Genomic DNA, 24545 nt, shown 5'->3' with positions numbered 1-24545 from the left:
CTTTTCTATGTACCAGCCATTGAAATTTGAAATTTAAGACATGATACACTAGCACCAAAAATTTTAGACATAAATCTAACAAAATGTATACAGGATCTACATGAGAAAAACTATAAAGGTAATGAAGGAAATCAAAGATCTAAGAAAATGAAAAAATATTTCATGTTCATGCATAGGAAAATTCAACATTGTTGTCAGTCCTCCCCAGCTTGATCTATAGGTGCAATATAATCCCAGTAAAAATCTTAGCAAGTTATTTTTTTGGATGCCGACATATTGATTCTAAAATGTATATGGTAAGGCAAAAGACCCAGAATATCCAACATAACACTGAAGAAGTACAAAGTTGAATGACTGACACTACTCAACGTCAAGACTTACTGTAAAGCTACTACAATCAAGTGTGATATTGTCAAAAGAGCAGACAAATTGATCAGTGGAACAGAATAAATAGCCCCAAAATGGACCCACACAAATATAATCAGCTGATCGTTGACAAAGACACAAAGGCAATTTAATGGAAGAAGAATAACATTTTTAGCAAATGGTGATGAAATGACTGGACATTCATATGCTTAAAAAAAAAAAAGAATCCAGGCTGGGTGCAATGGCTCATGCCTGTAATCCCAGCACTTTGGGAGGCCAAGGCGAGAGGATTGTTTGAGCCCAGGAGTTCAAGACCAGCCTGGGCAATGTAGAGATTTTGAGACTACTAAAAATTTTTTTAAAAATATCTGGGTGTGGTGATGCATGCTTGTGATCTCAGCTATTCTGGAGGCTGAGGTGGGAGGATTACTTGAGCACAGGAGGTCAAAGCTGCAGTAAGCCATGATCATGCCACTACACTCCAGTCTGGATGACAGAGTAAGACTCTGTCTCAAAAAAAAAAAAAAAAAAAAATTCAGACATAGTCCTTACACCTTTCAAAAAATCATCTTAAAGTGGATCTTAAACCTAAATATATAATGCAAAACTATAAAACTTCTAGAAGATAGCATATGAGAAAATCTAGGTGACCTTAGGTCTGGTGATGAGTTTTTAGATACAACCCTAAAAGCACAATTGATGAAAGAAAAAAATGATAAGCTGGACTCTATTAAAATTAAAAACTTCTGCTCTATGAAAGACATCTAAGAGAATGGAAAGAAAACCACAGACTAGGAGAAAATATTTGCAAAATGTGTATATCTGATAAAAGACTTGCATCTGAAAATACCAAAAGAACTTTTAAAACTCAACAATAAGGAAACAAACAACCCAATTTTAAAATGGACAAATGATATAAGCAAACACCTCATCAAAGAAGATATACAGATGGCAAATAAGCATATAAAAAGATTCTAAATGTCATATGTCATTCGGGAATTGAAAATTAAAACAATGAGATCCACTAACACCTATTAGAATGGCTATTTTTTAAAAAACTGACAATACCAAATGCTGGTGAGGATGCAAAGCAATAGGAAATGCTCTTCCATTGCAGGTGGGAATGCAAATAGTATAACCACTTTGGAAGACGGTATGGCAGTTTCTTACAAAACTGAACATAGTCTTGTCATCTGAACCAGTAATCATGTTCCTAGGTATTTACCCAATTAAGTTGAAAATTATGTTCACATAGAAGCCACATATGAATGTTTATAGCTACTCTATTCATTATCACCAAAACTGGAGGCCACCAAGATGTCCTTCAATAGGAGAATGAATGAACAAACTACAGTACATTCATCAGTGAAGTGTTGTTCAGAGATAAAAAGAAATGAGGTCATTGGCAAAGCCTGAGTCCTTTCCTCTCACTTTCCTCCCTGGCCAGCATGAGGTTCACCACTTGTTCCACCTTCTCCAACTACCAGTCCCTGGGCTCTGTCCAGCCGCCAAGCTATGGCGCCTGGCTGGTCAGCAGTGCGGCCAGCATCTATGTAGGTGCTGGGGGCTCTGGTTCCCGGATCTCTGTGTCCTGCTGCACCAACTTCCAGGGCGATATAGGGTCTGGGGGCCTGGCCATGGGGATGGCTGGGAGTCTGGCAGGAATGGGAGGCATCCTGAATGAGAAGGAGATCATGCAAAGCCTGAATGACCGCCTGGCCTCCTACCTGGACAGAGTGAGGAGCCTGAGGACTGAGAACAGGAAGCTGGAGAGCAAAATCCAGGAGCACCTGAAGAAGGGACCCCAGGTCAGATACTGGAGCTATTACTTCAAGACCACTGAGGACATGAGGGCTCAGATCTTCACAAATACTTTGGACAATGCCCACATAGTTGCGCAGATCGACAGTGCCCGTCTTGCTGCTGATGACTTTAGAGTCAAGTATGAGACAGAGCTTGCCATGCACCAGTCTGTGGAGAGTGACATCAGTGGGCTCCACAAGGTCATTGATGACACCAATGTCACTTGGCTGCAGCTGGAGACAGAGATCAAGGCTCTCAAGGAGGAGCTGCTCTTCATGAAGAAGAACCATGAAGAGGAAGTAAAAGGCCTACAAGCCCAGATTGTCAGCTCTGGGTTGTCCATGGAGGTAGATGCCCCCCAGTCTCAGGACTTTGCCAAGATCATGGCAGACACATGGGCCCAATATAATGAGCTGGCTCGGAAGAGGTGAGAGGAGCTAGACAAGTACTGGTCTCAGTAGATTGAGGAGAGCAGCACAGTGGTCACCATACAGTCTGCCAAGGTTGGAGCTGCTGAGATGATGCTCATGAAGCTGAGATGTACAGTGCAGTCCTTGGAGACTGACTTGGACTCCATGAGAAATCTGAAGGCCAGCTTGGAGAACACCCTGAGGGAGGTGGAGGCCCAGATGGAACAGCTTAATGGGATCCTGCTGCACCTGGAGTCAGAGCTGGCACAGACCTGGGCAGAGGGACAGCCCCAGGCCCAGGAGTACAAGGCCCTGCTGAATATCAAGTTCAAGCTGGAGGCTGAGATCACCACCTACCACTGCCTGCTGGAAGATGGTGAGGACTTCAGTCTTGGTGATGCCCTGGACAGCAGCAACTCCGTGCAAATCATCCAAAAGACCACTACCCACCAGATAGTGGATGGCAAAGTGGTGTCTGAGAACAATGACACCAAAGTTCTGAGACATTAAGCTAGCAGAAGCAGGGTACCCTTTGGGGAGCAAGAGGCCAATAAAAAGTTCAGAGGAAAAAAAAAAAAAAGAAATGAGCTATCAAACCTTGAAAACACATGGAGGAAGCTTAAATGTATATTGCTAATTGAAAGAGCCAATTGAAAAGGCTTCATAATATATGATTCCTGTAAGAGTTAAAGAAAGGAAAGAAACATGGAAAGTGGCTCAACAGTCAAAGACAGGTTTATTTTGAGAATAAACCTGAGAGGGGCTTTTGGCTGATTTGGGTCAGAAGCACTCTCTCTTACAGACTAAGACTGTTTATTTTAGAGTGAGAGAACTTACCACAAGCTTGGAATGTTTCTCTGTGGGGGAGAAGTTTATGGTGGGGTTGGAATGTCTCTGGTGGGAGAGGCAGTTATCCTGGGGCTGACATCTCTCCGGCTGGAGGGGAGGTTATCTCAGGGCTGGCATGTCTCTGGTCAGGGAGGGGTTTGGAATGTTTCTAGTTGGAGATGTTGTTTGTGGTTTATGGTCATGCTCACCTTAGCCATTAGGCTGATGCCCTTTGGATTTATATGGTTTTCAAGGTGACCTTTAGATTGGCAGTGCTTATCCAACAAGATGGTGATGCTCCTGCTCTGTCAATTCCAACTCTATGATATTTTGGAAAAGGCAAAATTGTAGAGATAGTAAGTAAAAAGGGGGTTGGAGCCAGGCGTGGTGGCTCATGCCTATAATCCTAGCACTTTGGGAGGCCAAGGTGGGTGGATCATGAGGTCAGGAGTTCAAGACCAGCCTAGCTAACATGGCAAAACCCTGTTTCTACTAAAGATACAAAAAATTAGCCAGGCATGGTGGTGCATGCCTGTAATCCCAGCTACTTGGGAGGCTGAGGCAGGAGAATCACTTGAACCTGGGAGGGGGAGGTTGCAGTGAGCCGAGATCACACCGTTGCATTCCAGCCTGGGCAACAGGGCAAGACTCCATCTCAAAAAAAAAATTTGTGGGGGCGGGTTGGAGAGAGGAAGGGGTGGGATGAAGAGGCGAAACAAAGGATATTTAGAGTAGTGAAGCTATTCTATATGATATATAATTGTAGATGGTTGTCCTTATGCATTTGTCAAAACCCATAGAAGTATCTAGACAATAGAAGAGTAAACTTTAATGTAAACTATATAGTTAATAATAATGTATCGGTATTGGCTCATTAATTATAACAAATGCACCACACTAATGCAAGATGTTAATAATAGGGAAAACTATAGGGGTGGAGGTGGGGTTAGGGTGGAGGTAGGTACATTGAACTCTGTGTACTGTCTGCTCAATAATTCTGTAAATCTAAAACTGTTCTAAAAATCTACTAATTATTTTAAAAATTGTTGACTTAAGACAACTCTGATGTTAAACTGGTAGCAATATTCTATCTGAGAGGTGAGGGAATTCCAGCTGCCTCTGTGTGCTTTGCCCATTACCCTGGTTTTCAATAATAATCAGGCTTATTAGTGGGATTCTGAATTAGGGCTCTTGGTAACTTTAGTTCTTAGAAATTTTAGTTTACAAAGCCAGCTTTGTGAAACTCTCAATAACTCACTTTTCTGATAAGTAGTCTATGTAGTCCTTGATTGTTAGTAAAAATGGCTCTCAGTAGAAATGCATATGACTTTCCCCTAATAATCAAAGAGAGCACTTGGCATTTTGAACTACATCTGTGACCCACTAAGGGACTTTCCCCTGAACCACGTGTCATAAGTCATATCCAGTAATCACTGTTCCGGACAAGCAAGAACGGGGAATTGGGAGTTCTGCTCATTCTAACAGAATTCTAATTATAGCACTGAGGGTATTCCCTCCAGCAACTGTTGATTTGGTTCATTACTGGAGCTCTGTCAAACCCAAGCCTCAGGGCAATGACCCCATCCTGGCATTCCGTGTCTTCCATTTTGCTTCTGCAGCCCAATCTCTTCATAACTAATGGATATTATGGGAAAATGCCAATTTTCAGTAACCTTGCCTCCCCTGTCTTTTGTGCTGTGCCCACAGAATGCCCTTCTATCCACATTGGGCTTCCAGTACCCACGTACCCGCAAAGAAAAACTGACCAGAAGGGACATCTTTCGGGCCTGCAAAAAGTCCACTGGGGCCTGCGGCCAGACCAGCCACAGCAGGAAGTGACTGGCCCAGGGAGTGGGGCAAGCAGCCGGGACAGCAGCGTGGATCTTATCAGCAGGATTCGTGAGTTCCTTGAGTGGTGCATTCTGGGGAGCCATCCTGCTGGTGTGCCCAGATGGGACCCAGCAGGGCAGGGGGGATTTTCTGGAGAATGTGGGTAATGCTCCACATGGCTCAGCCTAGCCTCTCAGGCCCCCTTTGCTCTGCTTCCATTTTTGGCCACCCTTCCTGCTCACTGACGCTTTTGGTCAGACTGAAGCCCTCTGTCTTTCTCTAGGGACTTTGAGACCTCCCCTCTGATCCATTCTGTGTTGATTTCATGGTTTAATTCTCAGAATTATTTCCCTCATTTCCAAATTCCAAGGACCATACGGTCGTTGCCCTAAGAACCAATAACGGACATGCTTGTTTTGTACAAGGCATTGTGTTCAGTAAACTGAAGTTCTTGTTACATTAGCTCCACCCTCTCTCCTCACTGGAGCTGAAAGGCCTGGTACAGAGTTGTCTAGTCACCCTGCATTGTAGCTTGCAAGACACCTAGGAAGCTTTCTCCCAGGACAACAAAGACCCCAGGACTGCCTCTACTCCTTCAGAAAACATCACTGGGCTAATTAAAAATCAGTCTTTTGCTCTTTCCTGTGGAAAGAAAATTATTAATCTTAAGAGGAGTAAAAGGGACTAGAATCCTTAGAGCACAAATATGACGTTTTATTTTCTAGACTTTACTGATGTTTCTGGGGACGTGATTTCACTCTCAGCATATCCCAAACCTGCCTAATAAATAGTATTAGTTCGGTTTCTACTGTATATAGCTCACTGTCTTGAGCATGGAAAAGTTGGTTTATTTTACCTTCCAAGGAGTGTCAGAGGCAGTGACTGCATCTTAGTATCCTGGCAGGAGACCTGATGCACCTGCTCTCACAGGCCACGGGAGCTACCCCCAACCCTGCAGAGCCCTCCACAACCCCGCTCATTGGCATTAGGTCGACCAGGGCCTGTGGCTTTTTCAGAGTAAATGTGCCTTTGTAGAAATGGTAAATCCTTTGGAGAAGTCCAGTGTAAGAGATGGGCTGTAGTTACAATACAACACACACACACACAAAACACGTGCACATGCACGCATGCGCGCGCACACGCACACGCACACGCACACACACAGAGTCCTGCTGAGGAGTGGGAACATCAGAACCAAGAGGAAAGCAAGCCTGCTGGGAAGACCTCTTGCCCCCATGTTGGTTCTGGATGCCTCACACATATTGACATGGTCTCTGAGATATTCCCCTGTCACCCCACCACCTCTCCTGTATTCAGGATTGAGGTCGTCCTTGGAAAGTAGAGTCTGCTGGGTCCCTCCTGAGCCAGAGAAGAAGAAAGGAGTTTAGATTTGGTGCCCTCTGCTCAAAGACTGTAGAAGAGGTGACATGGAACATCACAGAAGTAGTTGTAGATGGTGGATTTGACATTGCTTTGGTGGTTTTCCGTTCAGTTAAGTGGACACTGATTTTAACTGCAAACCAAAGAAAAAAGAATGTAGAACCTTTTGGCATATATATATTTTTTGAGACACAGTCTCATCCTGTTGCCCAGGCTGGAGTTCAGTGGCGCAGTCTCGGCTCACTGCAACCTCTGCCTCCTGGGTTCAAGTGATTCTCGTGCCTCAGCCTCATGAGTAGCTGGGATTACAGGCACACACCACCACACCCAGCTAATTTTTGTATTTTTAGTAGAGACAGGGTTTCACCATGTTGGCCAGGCTGGTCTCGAACTCCTGACCTAAGTGATCTACCTGCTTCAACCTCCCAAAGTGCTGGGATTACAGGCATGAGCCACCATGTCCAACCCCTTTTTCATATTTGTACCAAATATATTGATGCATTTCCTTCACTGCCTGCTCTTCCTATACTATGTATGTGTGTTACTGGCTTGTTCCCAATAGGGCTGTGGAGTAGGAAAGGGAGAATGGGAGAGCCTGGGAGGACGGGAAATTTTAGGCCATGTCTCATAAGCTGGAGTAAAGTGAAGACCCCTTTTAAAGGGAAAATAAAGTCCTGTGGACCCACGAAAATGCATTTTTATGTTTGTAGGGCCCCAGGAAGCCACATATTCCAATTTGAGAAATAATCTAACTAATTAGGGTTTTATTCCATAAAAATATCTTCCAATTATGAATTATAACCCAAGTTTTGCTATTCCATCTAATAAAAGGAATTTTTAAAGATTATCATCAAAATGGAAACAAAATTTAAAAGTTCAAGTGAAACATTTCTACCCCTGAGAATACATTCCAGACCCCAGTTCCAGACACTCCAGTTTGAGGAAGCCACAAAGCCTGATAACAAGGTCACCAACCACAGTGATTTTTCTGCAGCGCATGAGCATTGAGTTGGTTTCTGCCATTCTTCATGGAGTGGAAGTCTCAACCCGCAGTCTTTCACTTCTAAGCAAAATGGGCACTGTATGTGTGATACAGATATAAACCTTGCTCTTGCCACATCTCAGGGATAGTGTCAATGCCCTGTGGAAGGGAAAATGAAACAACGCCAGAATCGTTTTACCTGCCTCATCTGGATAATTGTCTGAATCTCCCACTTCTCTTTGCTGTAGGACACCTGATCACATATGTTTTTCCTCTCTGAGTGTCCTGTCTGTTCTATAAATCCATCCAGACACCTAGGCAGGGGGCCCAGCTGGTCTGGCTGCATAGCCCAGCAGGAACTCCCACTTCAGAGGACAGGGGCATCCTGCAGAGTATGAGGGGCCTGGGCCAGGCAGGGTGGCTAGATGTGTCTGGGCCTGAGGGTCAGGCACACTATGCAGATGGAGGATTGAGCAGAGACCCCTTCAGTTCCTGCCTTACAGAATAATGGCAAAGATCCAATAAGACAGTGTATGTGAAGGGGCTTGGTACCTGTGAAAGCCCCCTGAGAATGATAGTTCAATATCATTTTTAAAATGTATAATATTAATAATCATAACTATAAAGTTGAAACAAAGGCCAGGTAGCTCACTTTTATTCCTTTCTCAGAGACCCATGAGGGTGCCTTTAATATATGCTGCAAGGTTCCTAACCTCCAGGACAGTTTTGAAATACACAATCCAGCTGCCTGACATGTTAGATGTGAATGGGGCTTGGGTGTCTGTACTTTTCTATTAAGTTCCAGAGTACCTGGTTAAAAGATACACTGTCCTAAAGAAATTTGATGGTTCCTTGAACCACATTTAACTTACAGAACCCTGTGAAGTCCCTGCTGTCACTCCAGTTGAGGCCCAAGTAACTGCTGGTCCTCATTCCCACAGCAGGTCAGGGGCAGGAAAGAGGCCAGCCCAGGCATCCTTGTCCTTCTTGTACTGACTCCATACCCTACATGGAAAGCAGCCCCTTGCTTCAAAGTTGCCCTCTGGATCATGTCAGAGCCCCTTGGAGAAGACATCTTGCACCTGGAGATGATAGACCCACAAACAGATAAGCATAAATTGGTGGGAGGTATGCTGATGGAGGTCTGCACAGGAAACTATAGGAGGAGAAACAGGAGCACATAGGCCCAGGTGGTGAGTGGTGGCAGAGGGGGCAGCACGGGCTTCCTGGAGCAGGTGACAACTGTCATGAGTCTTAAATGATAAGTAAAAATTAGCTAGAAAAGGCAGCTGGGAGGATTAAAGAAAAGGAAATTCATACATTTCTCTTTTCTAGCTTTATTGAGGTATAATTGACAAAAGTATATATGTTTAAGGTATAAAACATGATTTGATAAACATATCACATTGTGATATGTGATATGTGAATTGTGATATGTTTATCACATTGTGATATGATTGCCACAATCAAATTGGTTAACACCTTCATCACCACTCATAGTTACCTTTGTGCATGTGTATGGTAAGAACACTTAAGATCTCTCTAAGCAAATTTCAAGTATGCAATACAGTATTATTAACGATAGTCACCATGCAGTACATTAGATCCCTGGAAAATTTTCATCTTTGACCAACATCTCCCCATCTTCCACATCCAACCCCTGGTAAACACTGTTCTGCCCTCTGTTTCTATGAGTTCAGCTTTTTCAGATTCCACATATAAGTGAGAACATGTAATAGTTCTGGCTTATTTCACTTAGCATCATGCCCTCCAGGTTCTTCCATGTTGAAACAAATGGCAGAATTTCCTACTTTTTTATAGCTGAATAATGTTCCATTGTATATATTTATATATGCCACATTTTGTTTATCCCTTCTTCTGTCAATGGACATGCAGGTTATTTCTGTTTTGGCTATTGTGAATAATGCTGCAGTGAACATGGGCATGTGGATATCTTTTTAAGATACTGATTTGGCTTCCTTTGGATGTATACCCAGAGATGGGATTGTTGGATCATATACTAGTTCTACTTTTTATGTTTTGAGGAGCTTCCAGATTATTTTCCATAATGGCTGTACCAATTTACATTCCCACCAACAGTGCACAAGTGTTCCCTTTTCTCCACATCCTCGCCAATACTAGTTACCTTTTGTCTTTTTGTAGCCATTCTAACAGTTATGAGGTGTTATCTCACTATGGTTTTGGTTTTAATTTGCATTACCCTGATAATTGTGATGGTGAGCACTTTTTCATGTACCTATTGGCCATTTCTATGTTATATTAGTCCGTTCTCGTGCTGCTAACAAAGACATACCCGAGACTGAGTAGTTTATAAAGAAAAAGAGGCTTACTGGACTCACAGTTCCACGTGGTTGGGGAAGGTTCACAATCATGGCAGAAGGTGAAGGAGGAGCAAAGACATGTTTTACATGGTGGCAGACAAGAGAGCATGTGCAGGGGAACTGCCCTTTATAAAACTGTCAGGTATCATGAAACTTATTTATTTATTTATTTATTGAGATGGAGTTTTGCTCTTATTGCCCAGGATGGAGTGCAATGGCACAATCTCGGCTCCCTGCAACCTCTGCCTCCCAGGTTCAAGCAATTCTCCTGCCTCAGCCTCCCAAATAGCCGGGATTACATGCGGGTGCCACCACGTCCAGCTAATTTTTGTATTTTTAGTAGAGATGGGGTTTCTCCATGTTGGTCAGGCTGGTCTCGAACTCCCGACCTCAGGTGATCTGCCTGCCTCAGCCTCCCAAAGTGCTGGATTACAGGCGCGAGCCTCCCATGACACATGGATATTATGGGAGCTACAATTCAAGGTGAGATTTGGGTGGTGACACAGCCAAACCAAATCATATGTCTTCTTTAGAAAAACATCTATTCAGATCCTTGGCCTTTTTTTAAGGGTCTCACTGTGTTGCCCAGGCTGGACTTGAACTCCTGGGATCAAGCTATCCTCTTGCCTCAGCCTCCTGAGGCACTGGGACAATAGGCACATGCCCCTGTACCTGGCTTCCTTTGCCCATTTAAAAATAGGATTATTTGGTTTTTTTGCTATTGAGTTGTATGAGTTCCTTATATATTTTGTGTATTAAGCCCTTATCAGATACATGGCTTGCAAATCTTTTCTCCCATTCTATGGGTTGCCTTTTCATTTTGTTGATTGTTTCCTTTGCCATGCAGAAGCCTTTTCATATGGTGTTGTTACATTAGTTTATTTTTGCTTTTGTTACCTATGCTTTTGGTGCCATATCAAAAAAAAAATCACTGCCAAGACCAGTGTAAAATAACTTTTCTCCTGTTTTCCTTTAGCACTTTTATGTTTTGAGGTCTTACATTTAAGCCTTTAATCCATTTCAAGTTAGTTTTTTGTCAGTAGTATAAGATGGAGTCCAATTTTATTCTTCTGCATGTGGATATCCAGTCTTTTCAACACCATTTATTGAAGAGACTAATCTTTTCACTTTGGTTATCCTTACCACCCTTGTCAGATATTAGTTGACCATGTATGTGTGCATTTGTTTCTATGCTTTCTATTATATTCCCTTGGTCCATGTGCCTGTCTTTATGCCAGTACCATATTGTTTAGATTACTATAGCTTTGTAATATAATTTGAAATCAGGAATTACATCTTCTCAATCCTCACACCACCAGTAAAATGGAGATATTATTATCCCCATCTTCATATGGGGAAACTAAGGTTCAAAGAGATGTAGCATAATGTAGATGTTAATCAGTGAAGGTGTGAAATAAAAACAGATCTATTGACTCCAAAGACTGTGCTTGCCCTTTCACTACATTACTTTCCTTTGTAAGATGTCATTGGTCAGTCACCATATTGGACCCAGGCTGATAATGATGTCCTTTCAAGTACCCAAATTGCCTTATGTTGAAAGGAATAGATAGGTAGGAAATAATAGGCCATAGCAGTTGGTTTATTTATTTTCTCTCTTCCTCCTTACCACACCTTCCCCCAGTGTGAATATATTAATAATTTAGGAAGTCAGTACTTAGCAGCCAATCAATTTTGACTTAAGCAGAACTCATATGATGAATAGAATCATCAAACTGTGGTGAAAGTCAGTAGGAGCCAGGATTTCTACCCTGGGGGAAAAAATGTGTTTTCTGGCTGTGAAAACCTCTTGAGAGGCCTTTAGGAGAAAGAGGATTAGAAGCAGCTTTAGAAATGTGGTTGCACTTCCACTTTTCTAGGCTGCTAATAAGAACTGGAGCCAAGATTTAAGAGAAACAAGGTTGGTCAAGCCCAGCCGGGGTGTGTAGACCCTGGAGTCTCAGTATTCTCATCTGGAGAGTGAAAGATTGTTGCAGGGTGGCCAGTTGTCTCAATCTGCCCAGGACTGAGACATGTCCCAGGATGAGGGAGGCAGGACTTTCAGTGCGGAAACCAGGTCGGTCCTAGCCAAACTGCAAGGTTGTTCATGCCAAATTGCTATGAGTTGTTAAATGATAGATAAATAGATATTAGATACCTCACATGGTGCATGGTGCCTGGTAGGCACTTAACATATAGTTGGTTCACTTTATACACATTAACCCAATTTAAGAGCACCATGCCCAAATCTTTTTCCTCTACAAGTGGGCATTTGTTTGGTTTGGCTGCCCTCATTGGTACTGAGAAGCTTATAAGATCCTTCTGATGGAAGGAGTGTGAAAAATATTCAAGGCTTCATCTATTTGCCAGGTATTGAGCAACGTTAGGGTCACCAGAAGATCAAAATTACGCCAAGATGAGAAGTAAAGGAGAGAAAGGCTTTCTATTAAGACACTGGAACCTCACAAAGTTCCAGAGCCTTAGGACCAAAGACATGTTTCATGCTGTCTTTCTTTTCTGTTAAAGAAGGAGCAAGGGTTAGGATAGAAAATAAGTTTATCTCTAAAACATCTCCTGCACTAAGGAGTTCCTGAGGCAGGCTATGTTTCAAACATAGGAGCAAAGACAATTGGCTTTCTTTTTTTTTTTTTCTTTTTGAGACAAAGTCTTGCTCTGTCACCCAAACTGGCGTGCAGTGGCACAATCTCGGCTCACTGCAACCTCCACTCTGGGTTCAAGCAATTCTCCTGCCTCAGCCTCCTGAGTAACTGGGATTACAGGCGTGTGCCACCACACCTGGTTAATTTTTTTTTTTTGTATTTTTAGTAGAGAGGGGTTTCTACATGTTGGCCAGGCTGGTTTCAAACTCCTAACCTCAAGTGACTCAAGTGATCCGCCCGCCTCGGCCTCCCAAAGTGCTAGGATTATAGACGTGAGCCATGGTGCCTGGCTGACAATTGGCTTTCTTTTAGGGTTTGAAGCTTTAGAATGGGGGTGGCTTCCTCACCTTTGTCTACTTAATTTGGATCTTGAAGGGAGTGGTGAAGTGGGGAGAAGTGAGAAAAGAGGAAAGGAGGAAGAAAAAGGAGAAAGGATAAAGATCATTCTAGACCTTTTATGCTCCCCGCCAACCCCAGGGCTGGGGAAGGAAGGCACATTAAAATTACCTCAAGGAAGCCTGTATCTATCCCTCTCTATTCTTGCCCTTTGAAACCTTAAAACCAAGATCTCCCTGAATTTTCAGTGTATACTACATTCCCTCCCTAGCCATGAGGGCTGTTCTCCTAAAAAACAAAAACAAAACACAAGCAAAAAACACTATCAGGAGAGAATCTTGAGTTAGTGACCTTAAGACCTTAAGGGGAAATGGGTTGAGAGCCTGAATTTGCAAGTGAACCAATGAAAGTCCTAATATAAAGTTTTTATAACTTTATTCCATATGGTTAACTAAAATAGACTCTAGCCTCCTCACCACATTCTAGAGTAGGCCCACACCTTTGCTTAAATGTCTGTGAATTTCCAAGGCTTCTAGTCTCAGTGTTGCCCTGGCTCCAAGTCCCTGCTTGGTGGATTCAGTCTCACTGTGCTTCACCTTTGGTATCTGTTCTCTGCTTTAATCTCCAGGAAAGCCCAGGTATGGAGTTCTGCCCTGCTGTGGTTTCCTCAAAATTGGTCATTTAAAGCATATAGGTGAGCAGCAGGCTTTGTTGAAGGTTCAGAACCATGGAGGGGGTTTACTTTGCAGAGATATTATCAATTTTTTCTTTTTCTTTTTCTTTTTCTTTTTTTGAGAAGGAGTCTCCCTCTATTGTACAGGCTGGAGTGCAATGGTGTGATCTCTGCTCACTGCAACCTCTGCCTCCCAGATTCAAGCAATTCTCTTGCCTCTGCCTCCCGAGTAGCTGGGACTACAGGCACCCGCCACCATGCCCGGCTAATTTTTGTATTTTTAGTAGAGACAGGGTTTCACCATGTTGGCCAGGCTGGTCTTGAACTCCTGACCTCAAATGATCCACCCACTTCGGCCTCCCAAAGTGCTGGAATGATAGGCATGAGCCACCGCACCCGGCCGAGATACTCAATTTTTAAAATGAGATATTAGATATCCCTGTTCTTAAAAATCCTCTGGCTGCTGAAGATTTCCCTTTGGCCACCTGCCTCTGTAGTTTCACCTTCCTACCATAATTTTGGCAACTCCCACTCCCCCATCACTGTGCTCCTGAGTCTCCTCATATCTCCTTGCTTCTCGGTTTCTGAGTCCCCTCTCCTCAGCGCCCCTCTCCAGCACACACACACACACTCACTCCACTCACTTTACCTGTCATATGATTTACCTCTGTCTCTCTCACCTTAGCTCGGGGCAACTGGACACATAATGTGTTGAACTAAACACAAAGACCGTCTCTCAGTCTAGCCCTTACACAGCATAAAAGAACTGAAAGAAGGCCAGGCATGGTGTCTCATGCCTGTAATCCCAGCACTTCGGGAGGCTGAGGCAGGCGGATCCCTTGAGGCCAGGAGTTTGAGACTAGCCTGGCCAACATAGCGAACCCAGTTTCTACTAAAAATATAAAAATTAGCTGGGCGTGGTGGCAGACGTCTGTAATCCCATGTACTCGGGAGGCTGAGGCATGAGAATCTCTTGAACCCTGGAGGCGGAGGTTGCAGTTAGCTGAGATTGCACCACTGCACCCCAGACTGTGTGACAGAGCGAGATTGTGTCTCAAAAAAAAAATCTGAAAGAGGCTTTAAATTTTCTTCTTTCTCCCTCCCCACTGGCCTCTGTCAGATGAAAGAAGCAGGAGCGGCCGGGCGCGGTGGCTCAAGCCTGTAATCCCAGCACTTTGGGAGGCCGAGATGGGCGGATCACGAGGTCAGGAGATCGAGACCATCCTGGCTAACACTGTGAAACCCTGTCTCTACTAAAAAATACAAAAAACTAGCCAGGTGAGGTGGCGGACGCCTGTAGTCCCAGCTACTTGGGAGGCTGAGGCAGGAGAATGGCGTGAACCCGGGAGGCGGAGCTTGCAGTGAGCTGAGATCCGGCCACTGCACTCCAGCCCCGGCGACAGAGTGAGACTCCGTCTCAAAAAAAAAAAAAAAAAAGAAAGAAGCAGGATCAAGATTCAACTTCCTACTGATGTAATTAGGCTCCATACCCCTCTTGGCTTGGAAGGAAAAAGCAGAGCAACTTTTTAGTTTGGTTTTAAATGACAACTTCTTCATTATACTGCATTTGTATCTACCAAAATAGAGCAATAAGGACAACATGCAAATTGAAGACTGTTGGTGATATTTTAAAATCTTAAATCATGAGTAATAATTGCCTTTTACCCTTTTGGCTCTCCAGAAATTCGTCTGCCTCTCCTTCTCTGGTGCTCCAATGAGATGGATGTCATTGTTCTCTTTTTGCTGTTGGGTCTTGTAAATGCTCAAGGCCTTTCTGATTTCACACTGAGGTTGTTGCCCTTCCCAGGCCCGGAGGTCCAGAGTGGCGTAGGGGACTCAGATGGGAAAGACAGAGGGATCTCTTATCTGAATTTCTCAGCTAGCCTTGACTGAGTCTCCCCTGACCCCCAATATACTTAGACCTTCTCCAGCTTTGGCTCCATCCACAAGCGCTTTTGGGGGGCCGGTCATGCGTGTGCCAGGCTCTGCCAGCCCCTCTGACCCAGTTGAGTTTCCTCCCTTATCCAGGGTCATGGCATGTTTCCTTGACCCCTCTTTCTTTCTTTAGGCCTGCCCTGCCTTTGTTTACTCCCCGCTCTTTTACTTTTCACATGACTAGACTTAATCTAACTATTCTTATGACAGTAGCTCAATATTATTTTATAACCTTTACACTTATGGTTTTCAAGAATGTACTGAGAAAAAAATCTTCACACTCTAGAATTTCATACAAAGGGGACTCATGATTAAGAAGGTAATTTTATCACAGTGCCAGAAACCTATTTGAACCGGCTTGGGGAAGGAGAGAGAGAATGGGTGTGGGGAGAGATTGTTTATATTATAAGAGCAAAGGAGTTTCTCACAGTCCCAAAGCAAAACGAAGAGCCAGGCTCAAGTGGGTGAGCGCAGTGCCCTCTCAGCCCCCTCTCTGGGTGTACACAGCCCTTTCCCACAGCTTCGCCTCTAGGCTGCTTCCTCTCTTTGCAGCCCAACCCTTTCTGCCTCTTCCATTTACCAGCTCTATCTCCCAGAAACCATCAGGAAAGGCCCAGCTAACTCAGAGACCCAATTCAAAATTCACAGGCTTGGGTCAGGTGTCCAGTGAACCATTCTTGCTCCAACTCACTGTGGCCAGGAGCACGGGTCACATGTCACACAAACATGGCTGCCCAGGGTGATCCTTATGGGAAGGGAGACATGGGCTAGGCAGACATCTCAAAGCTACCCACCCCAGGAAGGATTCCCATGAACACAGCAAGACAGCAGATTCTCTCCTCTTCCTCTCTCAGAGGGCACACTTGGAGTTTGTATACAGCCTTCTAGAAAAAGAATTTTATTGCCCATGAAAGTAGGACTCAGGGCCTCCAACACTCACTTCACACAGTTGGCAAGAATGGCTTTGGCTTCTTTGGGTTCTCTCTCCCACTCCCCAATAGTCAGTGGCCTTGAGTCACCCGAATCCCACTATCCCTGCCCCCTCTGCTTCACCTTCAGCTCCATTTCCTTGTTCTTGGCTCCTCTCTTGCTGAGGCCAGCCTCATCACATACTCCCCTGAGTGTCAGGCAGTCAAATCCATTCACCCAGCAGATATGCATTGAGCACACATGCTGCGTGAACCCATGTCAGGGGCCAGCAGTGCGATGTGAACAAGATAGGCCCTGACTTTACGAAGCTGACCGTGCAGCCACCCATCAGGGAGCCGATGAGAGAGGGAATGTCTGAAAGGACTTGCCCAGAGCTGAGGACCCCAGGATCGTGTCCTGATGTTGACTTCCAGATGGCCATCATGGCTCCCAGACCTTCCCTAAGAGTTGAAGTCCACACTGCTTGCTAGTTTGCAGGCCACTAGATCATTTTGTGCTAAGTCAGTCCCAACCCAGTTAAAGTATGATTCTATGTGTGGCTTTAGTGTGCCTCCTGAAGCGGTCCCCACCGCGGTTGTGTTTCTCCCAGCAACTGCTGTTAGAATCCATTCCTATAGTTGGGTTGGCGCTATGTGACTTTTGCTGTTAGCTATAGAACAGAGGGGCTGTTACCTGTGGCATTTCTCATTATGTGGATTAACTTCTGATGTGCTGCACACATGTGGGACCCGCAGGGCATTAGAGAAACCCTGACCCAGTAGCCCAGCATGTGGTGAGCTAAACCTTTTGTGGGCAGAAGGGAGGGGTAGAGACAGCGTAGGGGCCTGAGATGGAGGGGCAGAGGTAGCATGGGAGGAGCATGGAGTCTAGAAGCTCAGAAAGATTGGGCCCTCGGAATGTTTAGAGGGAACAGGCTGGTGACTGGTAGTAATGGAGGAAGCGTCTCACCTGCTGGCATCAACAATAATAGCAATATCAACTATTGAGCGACTGGTGTACACAAGTGCTGTGCCAGCCAGTCACATTACATATATTATCTCATTGAATCCCCACCACAGTCCAGTGACGGGGGCGTGATTATTACCACTTCATAGATGAGGAAACTAAGGCTCAGGAGGAGCTTGATGCCTTGCCAGGATCCTATTGCTGGTAATAGCAGAGTCCGGAGTTGAGCCCAGGTCTGGGCTCTTAAAGCACATGAATAAAGAGGATCTTTTTGGGATCCTTGGCCATCTTTTTTTTAGTATTGAGGCCACCCACAGGGCCTGACTTGGTGTGGCCTGCTGTGGCCACTTGGAGCTGGGTCAACCTCAGCCACAGTGCAGTGCAAGCTGAAGAGCCTGGGACCCTCAGGTAGGGCCTGGCGTCCTCTGCTTCTGTTTTCTCAGCTTTAAAACGGGCATACTTGTGGCCAGGTGTGATGGCTCACTCCTGTAATCCCAACACTATGGGAGGCTGAGGCAGGAGGATTGTTTGAGCACAGGAGTTCGAAACCAACCTTGCAAAATGTAGTGAGACCCTGTCTCTAAAAATAAAAAAATAAAATGGGCATACTTGATCCCCGAGCCTCAGGTCTGAAAATGTCACTGGTGGAGCCAGCTGCAATGGAGCAGTGTAGTGGGAGGATGTCTGATGTCTGCTCTCCCCCAGGCTCTGCTAACCTGTGTTGGGGCCTAGGGGGCCTATGGGGTAACCTGGGTCTTGGTTTTCTCATCCGTGAAATGAAGGGTTTGGACTTGACCATCACTAAGCTCCTTCCCAGCTCTAAGACTTAGTGAATTCAGGGTTTGTAACTTCCTGGAGCAGCTGCCACTCAGTGACCTCTAATCAACCTTGGCACATTCTAAGTACTCAGTAAGCACTTGTTAAACCAAACCCAGGAGATTAGGAGTTTCTCAGAAGAGCAAAATAATTCCCCAGTGGAGTTCACCCCACACTCTGAAGTGACCAGCTTCCACTGTCCGTGGGCTCTCAGAAAACACCTGCCGAGTGGTGACCCTTGTTACTTTGCCTGAGAGGTGGAGGAACAGGAAGAGGATCAGGAGTTTGGGTTTAAAGTTGGGGAGGAAAGAAACCAGCTACACAGCACATTATCGAAGCACTGCTCGGTCAGTGTGAGACCCCACAGCAAACACTCCCCTCCAGCAACCCCACTCCACCCTTGGGGTTGTGTGGTGGAGAGGAAGGGACCTGCCAGATTTCTCTCCAGCCAGCTCACCTGCTGCCAAGGCTCCTAAGGAGGCCCTGGGGAGTCTCACAGCAACTCCTACCCCTGCCTTTATAAAGGGGCCTCTGGAGAGGAGCCCGGGCTCTCCCAGAGACCCCAGGCACATGGGAAGCGCTCATGGGGAAGGGGGTAAAGGGGCAGTTTTGCCAGTCCTCTCACAGGTCCTTAGCTGCCACCACCCCTGCTGCTGTGGAGACCCAGCTTCCTGCTTGAGGCTCTGCTGCAGCCACTGAGCCTTTCTCTCTCCAGTGCACCTGAAATTTCTCTCTCACTCTCTCACTTCTCTCTCTCTCTTGCTCACTTCTCTCTCTCTCTCTCTCTCTCTCTGATCTTTAATTAACTCTCAGTGTAGTTTTTCTCTCTCAAACAGTTTTGCATAATCTTTCCCACACTTACACTTACCACATCTGTATTCTCTCAACATATAGCCTCTCTCTCCACCTCCCCAGTCCTTCACACATTCCTTTTCTCTCTCTCTTTTTCTCCCCGCAAACCCCCCGTCTCTCCCCACGCCTCCCCTGGTGCTTAACTGGAAACAAAAGTGAGTTTGTTGTGTGAAGAAGAGGACCTGTGGAAATAGCAGCCAGGGAGGCAGCAGCGGAAGCAGGCTGGGGCCAGAGGCAGCATCGACAGCCAGGGACCCCAGCGTTCAGCTGTTCCAGGGAGCAGGTAATGCCCCAGGCAGGACTGGTTTGCATCCTGCTCTCTGCCTGTCTCCTCTCTCCAGGACCAGTCCGTTTATTTGCCTTCTTGTCTGGCCTTGAAGGGGAAAGGGGATTCCTGACTTATGGAATGGTAGGCACAGGGGCCCAAGGAGTGGCATGCCCTACTCTTCAGAGAACTGTGTGTGGTCTGCTGTGGCTGGGGTTGGGGCGGCTGGGTGAGGGACATGCTAGAACCTAGAAAGGCAGGTTAGGGCTAGATTACGATTGATGGTTTGAGCCATGACACTGACCCCTAGGCTTTAGGCAATAGAGAGACATTGAAAGTTTTTCAACTGGTGAATAACATAATCAAATCTACATTTTATTTTATTTTATTTTTTATTTTCTTTTTCATGCCATCCTCCAAGGTACATCAAATTTAAAAGAGTAGTTACTGATTTCTAATCCCAGGGAGAATTGGTGTGGCCCCTCAGAATCAAGCAGTCACGGTTTTCTCAATTTGAAGAAAAAATAAGGTTATTTTCTCAATTGTTGGTTTTTTTGTCTATAAAATTTCTTTAAACATTTGATGTCTGCTAGCAAGTGCCAGCAATCAATAAGACAGTGGAAAGGATGTAAGTTAAAGGAATAGGCTGGGCCCAGTGGCTCATACCTTTAAGCCTGGCACTTTAGGAGGCTGAAGCAGGTGGATTTCTTGAGCTCAGGAGTTCGAGACTAGCCTGGGCAACATGGTGAAACCTTGTCTCTACAGAAAATACAAAAATTAGCCAGGTGTGGTGACATGAGCTAGTACTCCCAGCTTCTCTGGAGGCTGAAGTGGGAGGATCACTTGAACCCAGGTGGTGGAGGTTGTAGTGAGCCAAGATTATGCCACTGCACTCCAGCCTAAGCAAAAGAGTGAGCCTCTGTCTCAAAAAAATAAAAAAGAAAAGAAAAAGTAATAGAAAAATTCAGAAATTTAAAATTCGTTTAAATACATGAGTCTGTTGAGCTCTGTACAGATAATAGTGTGTTCTGCTAGTAAAATGATTTCTAACTCATATGTATAGTATTTTTATGGTGCTATTCAAAGAGAACCATGACTCCCAGGAGCCCATTGTGTGAACATGTTTGAAATGTTTTTTGTTTGTTTGTTTTTTGTTTTTGTTTTTGTTTTTGTTTGAGACGGAGTCTCACTCTGTCGCCCAGGCTGGAGTGTGGTGGCGCGATCTCGGCTCACTGCAAGCTCCACCTCCCGGGTTCACGCCATTCTCCTGCCTCAGCCTCCCAAGTAGCTGGGATTACAGGCGCCCACCACCATACCCAGCTAATTGTTTGTATTTTTGGTAGAGATGGGGTTTCACCATGTTAGCCAGGATGGTCTCAATCTCCTGACCTTGTGATCCACCTGTCTCGGCCTCCCAAAGTGCTGGGATTACAGGCGTGAGCCACTGCGCCCAGCCTGAAATGTTTCAAAAGCACACTCTACTGCTACATAGGGAATGGGGTTAAATGGGACAACCAAAGGCAATGGCAGCAGTAAGTGGCTATTGCAGTGATAGGAGCAGATGATGAGAGCCAGAACCAAGATGGTGGCAATGGGTTGGAAAAAAAGGAAAGAACCAAATAATGTTTATGAAGCAAGTGAAAGACCTTAGTGTCCATTTGGACATGAATGGTAAAAAAAAAAAAAAAAAGGAGCTTCAAGAATGAGTCCAGCATTGTCTAGATGGGTAGATGGCTAGAGGTGCTATTAATCAAAACAGAGGAGAGCAGGGCTGGGTTGATGGAATAAGGGAGGCAGAACTGTTTTGAATATGTTCAGGGTGACTTGAGAAGGTTGCCAAGCTCCCAGAAGGAGCAGTCCAGTTGTTGGCTGGAATGTTCAATACACATGGGTGTATTGCCTGGACACAAGGGTGACCTCATTTATAAAATGACACCACAAATAACATGAGCTAGCCCAGAAAGAGTGTGAAGAGAGAAAAAAGAACAAGATGAAGCAGAATCCTGGGGAAGATCAAGATTTAAGTGTTAGCCGGGCAAGAGGAACTAGGGGAAGATATTGAGAGAGAATCTTCAAAGAGAGGGAAAATATCAAGAAACTGCCCTGTTATAAGAGCCATAACTCACATTTCAGTTCAGAGGGGGCGATCATCACCTCTGAAGTTCCAGAGAGATAAGCCAGACCATAGCTTCTCAGTGCTGTTGGTTTGATTGATTTTATTAGCTTATTGGTTTGACAATTAAAATAACAAGAGGGATCTGAGGGCAAGGGTTGTGAATATGGGTGCATGGCAATAAATGAGATTAATGGGACACTAGTAAGAAGTAGTGGGGACTGTGGCAAACTAAAATGTATATGTTTACCTAAGAAGGCACCATCATCAACTCTCATGGATTGTTGCCCAGCAGGAACGTGGGCACAGTGATCAGAACATCTGACTTTTCAAGAAAAGTCAGAGATCTGGATTTCTGTATGAAATCTTACAATTCTTTATCTTAGGAATACTTTCAAAAACTTTCATACTCTGCGAGGCCTGAATTAAACACACCTTTGAACTGTCAGTTTGAAACCTCTGCCTTTGTCAACGTCCTTAGCGCAGTGGGGGCTGCGCCAGTGACAGCAGGCTGGGTAGTGGTTGGGCAAGGAGGAGATGGAGACCATGAGCACAGACCACTACTTTAGGAAGTGTGGGTAAAAGAAAGGAGAAGGCAAGCAGGAGAGCTAAGGAGACAGGCAGGGTCAGGGAGGCTGTCTTGGGTAGGAAGAGCTGTTTCTAGGCTAAGAGAAAGAGGGTGGAGAGAGGGAAGTTGAAGATCCAGGTTGAAGAAAGACTAGCTGATGAAATAAGGATCTGAAAGAGTCGAGGGGATGGAAGAAAGGATGTTGATGGATTTCGTGCCTGGAGGCCTTTATTTTCTTGGTGAAGTGGGGTAAAAGATGAATCAAAAGCTTGAAGAGAGGAGCAAAGGTTAGGGACAGCCTCGAGGGACACAGGAAGGGTACTGACAAGGATGCATGGAAGGTTGCTGCACTTGAGACCTGCTGAGGGAAAACCCTTACAGTGGGTCTTATGGGCCTGGGTGTGGGTGTTGGTGGTGAGGGGCTAAGCACCTGTTACCATCCAAGCCCTGTGTCAGGCATTTCATTCTCTTACCTGATGTATTCCTCCCAGCAGTCCTGCTCACTCAACTGAGTTCACTCGTGAATAAGTGGCAGCCCCGAGAATCACACCCTTGTCTGGCTGGATTGGAAGTCCATTTGGTTCCACCACACTACCACTCCATGCTGCCATCCCCACCCCACCTACCCCCCTGCCCAAGCCCTCAGACACATCTGCAGAGGAGACTGGGCCAGTGAATTCTTGTCTGGGCATTGTCTGGCTAGTTTTATTGGGAAGTCAAAGGGGGAAGAATGGAGGATGTGATGAAAAGAGTAGAGGTCCATGAAGAAATAAGTGAGAACAGAAGGGAATGATGAACTGAGGAAAGAAGCTGGAGGAAGGCAAGACCTGATGAGGCCTAGGAGACAGTGAATGAGAGATTGCATCGGGACAGGGCAGTGGGGTTGGTGAGGAGGGACTGCGTTCCTAAAAATTTCAATATGAGGGTGAAGATGAGGGGAAAGGAGGTGAGTTAAGGATGACTCCAAGGTGTCTAGCCTGTGCAGTGGGGTGGGCAGGGATGCCTTTAGTCACAGCATTGGTCACCACTTTGACGTCATGCTATCTCTGTGTCCCTTGCTCATGTGCTAAACCACACTCACCAGCACTTTTCCACCACAGGGTGCCTGGAACATGCAGAGCACTCTTCCTCCAGATCTGCAGAGTGGCTCATTCTCATTTTTCAAGTCACAGCTTCAGTGTCCCCTCCTTAGAGAGACCTTTTGAGACTATGATATCTACTGTAGGTCCCCTGGTCATTTTGTTTATTTTAGACAACTTATTGAAATGATCATTTATGGATTTGTTGACTTGTTTATTATCTGTCTCTGTCACTAGAGCATGTGCTTAAGAGAGCAAGGACACATAGGTCTTCTTCATAGCTTTATTTTCCAATACCTAGAATCATGATTGGCACATAGTAGGCATTCACGAGAGAGAGAGAGAGAGAAATGAAGAGAAGGAAGGAAGGAAAAGAAAGAAAAAGAGAGAAAGAACACAGGTGAAATGTGTTTGGGAGAGGGATGTTGAGTTTTGAGGTACCTGGGAGACACCCAGGAAGTGACTTCCAATGGGCAGTTGGAAAGCAGGCTGGAGGCTCAGGAAATGGACTGCCACCTTGCCCAGGAAGAAAGTGGGCCCACATGGTACAAGGGTGTGCAAGCTATCCTTTTGCATGGCTGACTGCCTTTTCAAGACCAGTGTTGGGAGTTGGCTGGTTTGGGGCCCGGCGGGAAGAAGAACCCCTCTGGTGGTAAGCTGAAGTTGGATCAGAGTGCTTCTCACTTCTCTCTTTAGTTCTGTTCCTGGTTCTTGCTGCTGCCCTGGCTTCGACCATTTCCCATCATTCTTCACTGCCAGCTACAAGACCCAGGATCTGAATGCAGACTAAATATTTTCATCCTTTTATCTTAAAGAGTATCTCGCCCACCTCTGATTCATGGTGACAGGAGTCCAGCTTCACCCAGGAGCTGGACTTAGTTTTACAGAATTAGAAAATGCTTTTCCCTTGTGCTTGCCTCCTACTCCATTTCTGCTGGCCTTGTGGTCCTCCTTCCTTCCATGGGACACTCAGCAGACCTGTTGCCCCTCTTTTGCAGGGTCCCCGGCTGCTGAGCAGCTCCAGGACATCCTGGGGGAGGAAGATGAGGCTCCCAACCCCACCCTCTTCACAGAGATGGACACTCTGCAGCATGACGGAGATCAGATGGAGTGGAAGGAGTCAGCCAGGTAAGGTGGGGCCCCATGAGGCAGGTGGGCACTTCAGTCTTGCACAGCCTGGGCTTGCCTGACCCTCCTAGTGGGAAGGGGCGCCTTGTACCTTGAGAGCTTCCTGGTCCACAAAGACCTTCCCACCTGCCTTCCTTGGTGTCCAGAAGTAAGGAGCAAACAGAACCTTATGACTTTCTCTTCATCCTCAAAGAAACTGAAGTTCAAGTGGGAAGACAGAACAGTCACCCATGAAACTCTGAGAGTAATACAAGGGCATATACCATTGTCCCTCCGTATCCATAGGGCACTGATTCCAGGACCCCCT

At 45.5% G+C, this 24545-nt stretch overlaps 1 protein-coding gene and 1 pseudogene across 5 annotated transcripts in view; both read left to right on the top strand.

The window, feature by feature from the left end:
• The window catches only part of SLC4A5 (solute carrier family 4 member 5), a 140714-nt gene that overhangs the window by 46444 nt on the left and 69725 nt on the right, over positions 1-24545 (top strand). For 4 of the 5 annotated variants that reach the window (XM_033175145.1, XM_033175147.1, XM_033175144.1 and 1 more), the window contains 2 exons: positions 5115-5306; positions 24109-24238. In XM_033175145.1, the coding sequence (XP_033031036.1) occupies positions 5115-5306; positions 24109-24238 (322 nt within the window). Of the gene's footprint in view, positions 1-5114; positions 5307-18951; positions 19369-24108; positions 24239-24545 lie in introns of those variants that run through there. The other variant, XM_033175149.1, reaches the window with a different exon arrangement.
• Positions 1785-3110, top strand: LOC117062050 (annotated as a pseudogene).

This window comes from Trachypithecus francoisi, unplaced genomic scaffold (genome assembly GCF_009764315.1).
Source record: "Trachypithecus francoisi isolate TF-2019V2 unplaced genomic scaffold, Tfra_2.0 Lachesis_group17, whole genome shotgun sequence".
NCBI classification, from domain to species: Eukaryota; Metazoa; Chordata; class Mammalia; order Primates; family Cercopithecidae; genus Trachypithecus; species Trachypithecus francoisi.
The sequence above is the reverse complement of the archived record's forward strand: the minus strand, read 5'-3'. Positions and strand labels throughout refer to the sequence as shown.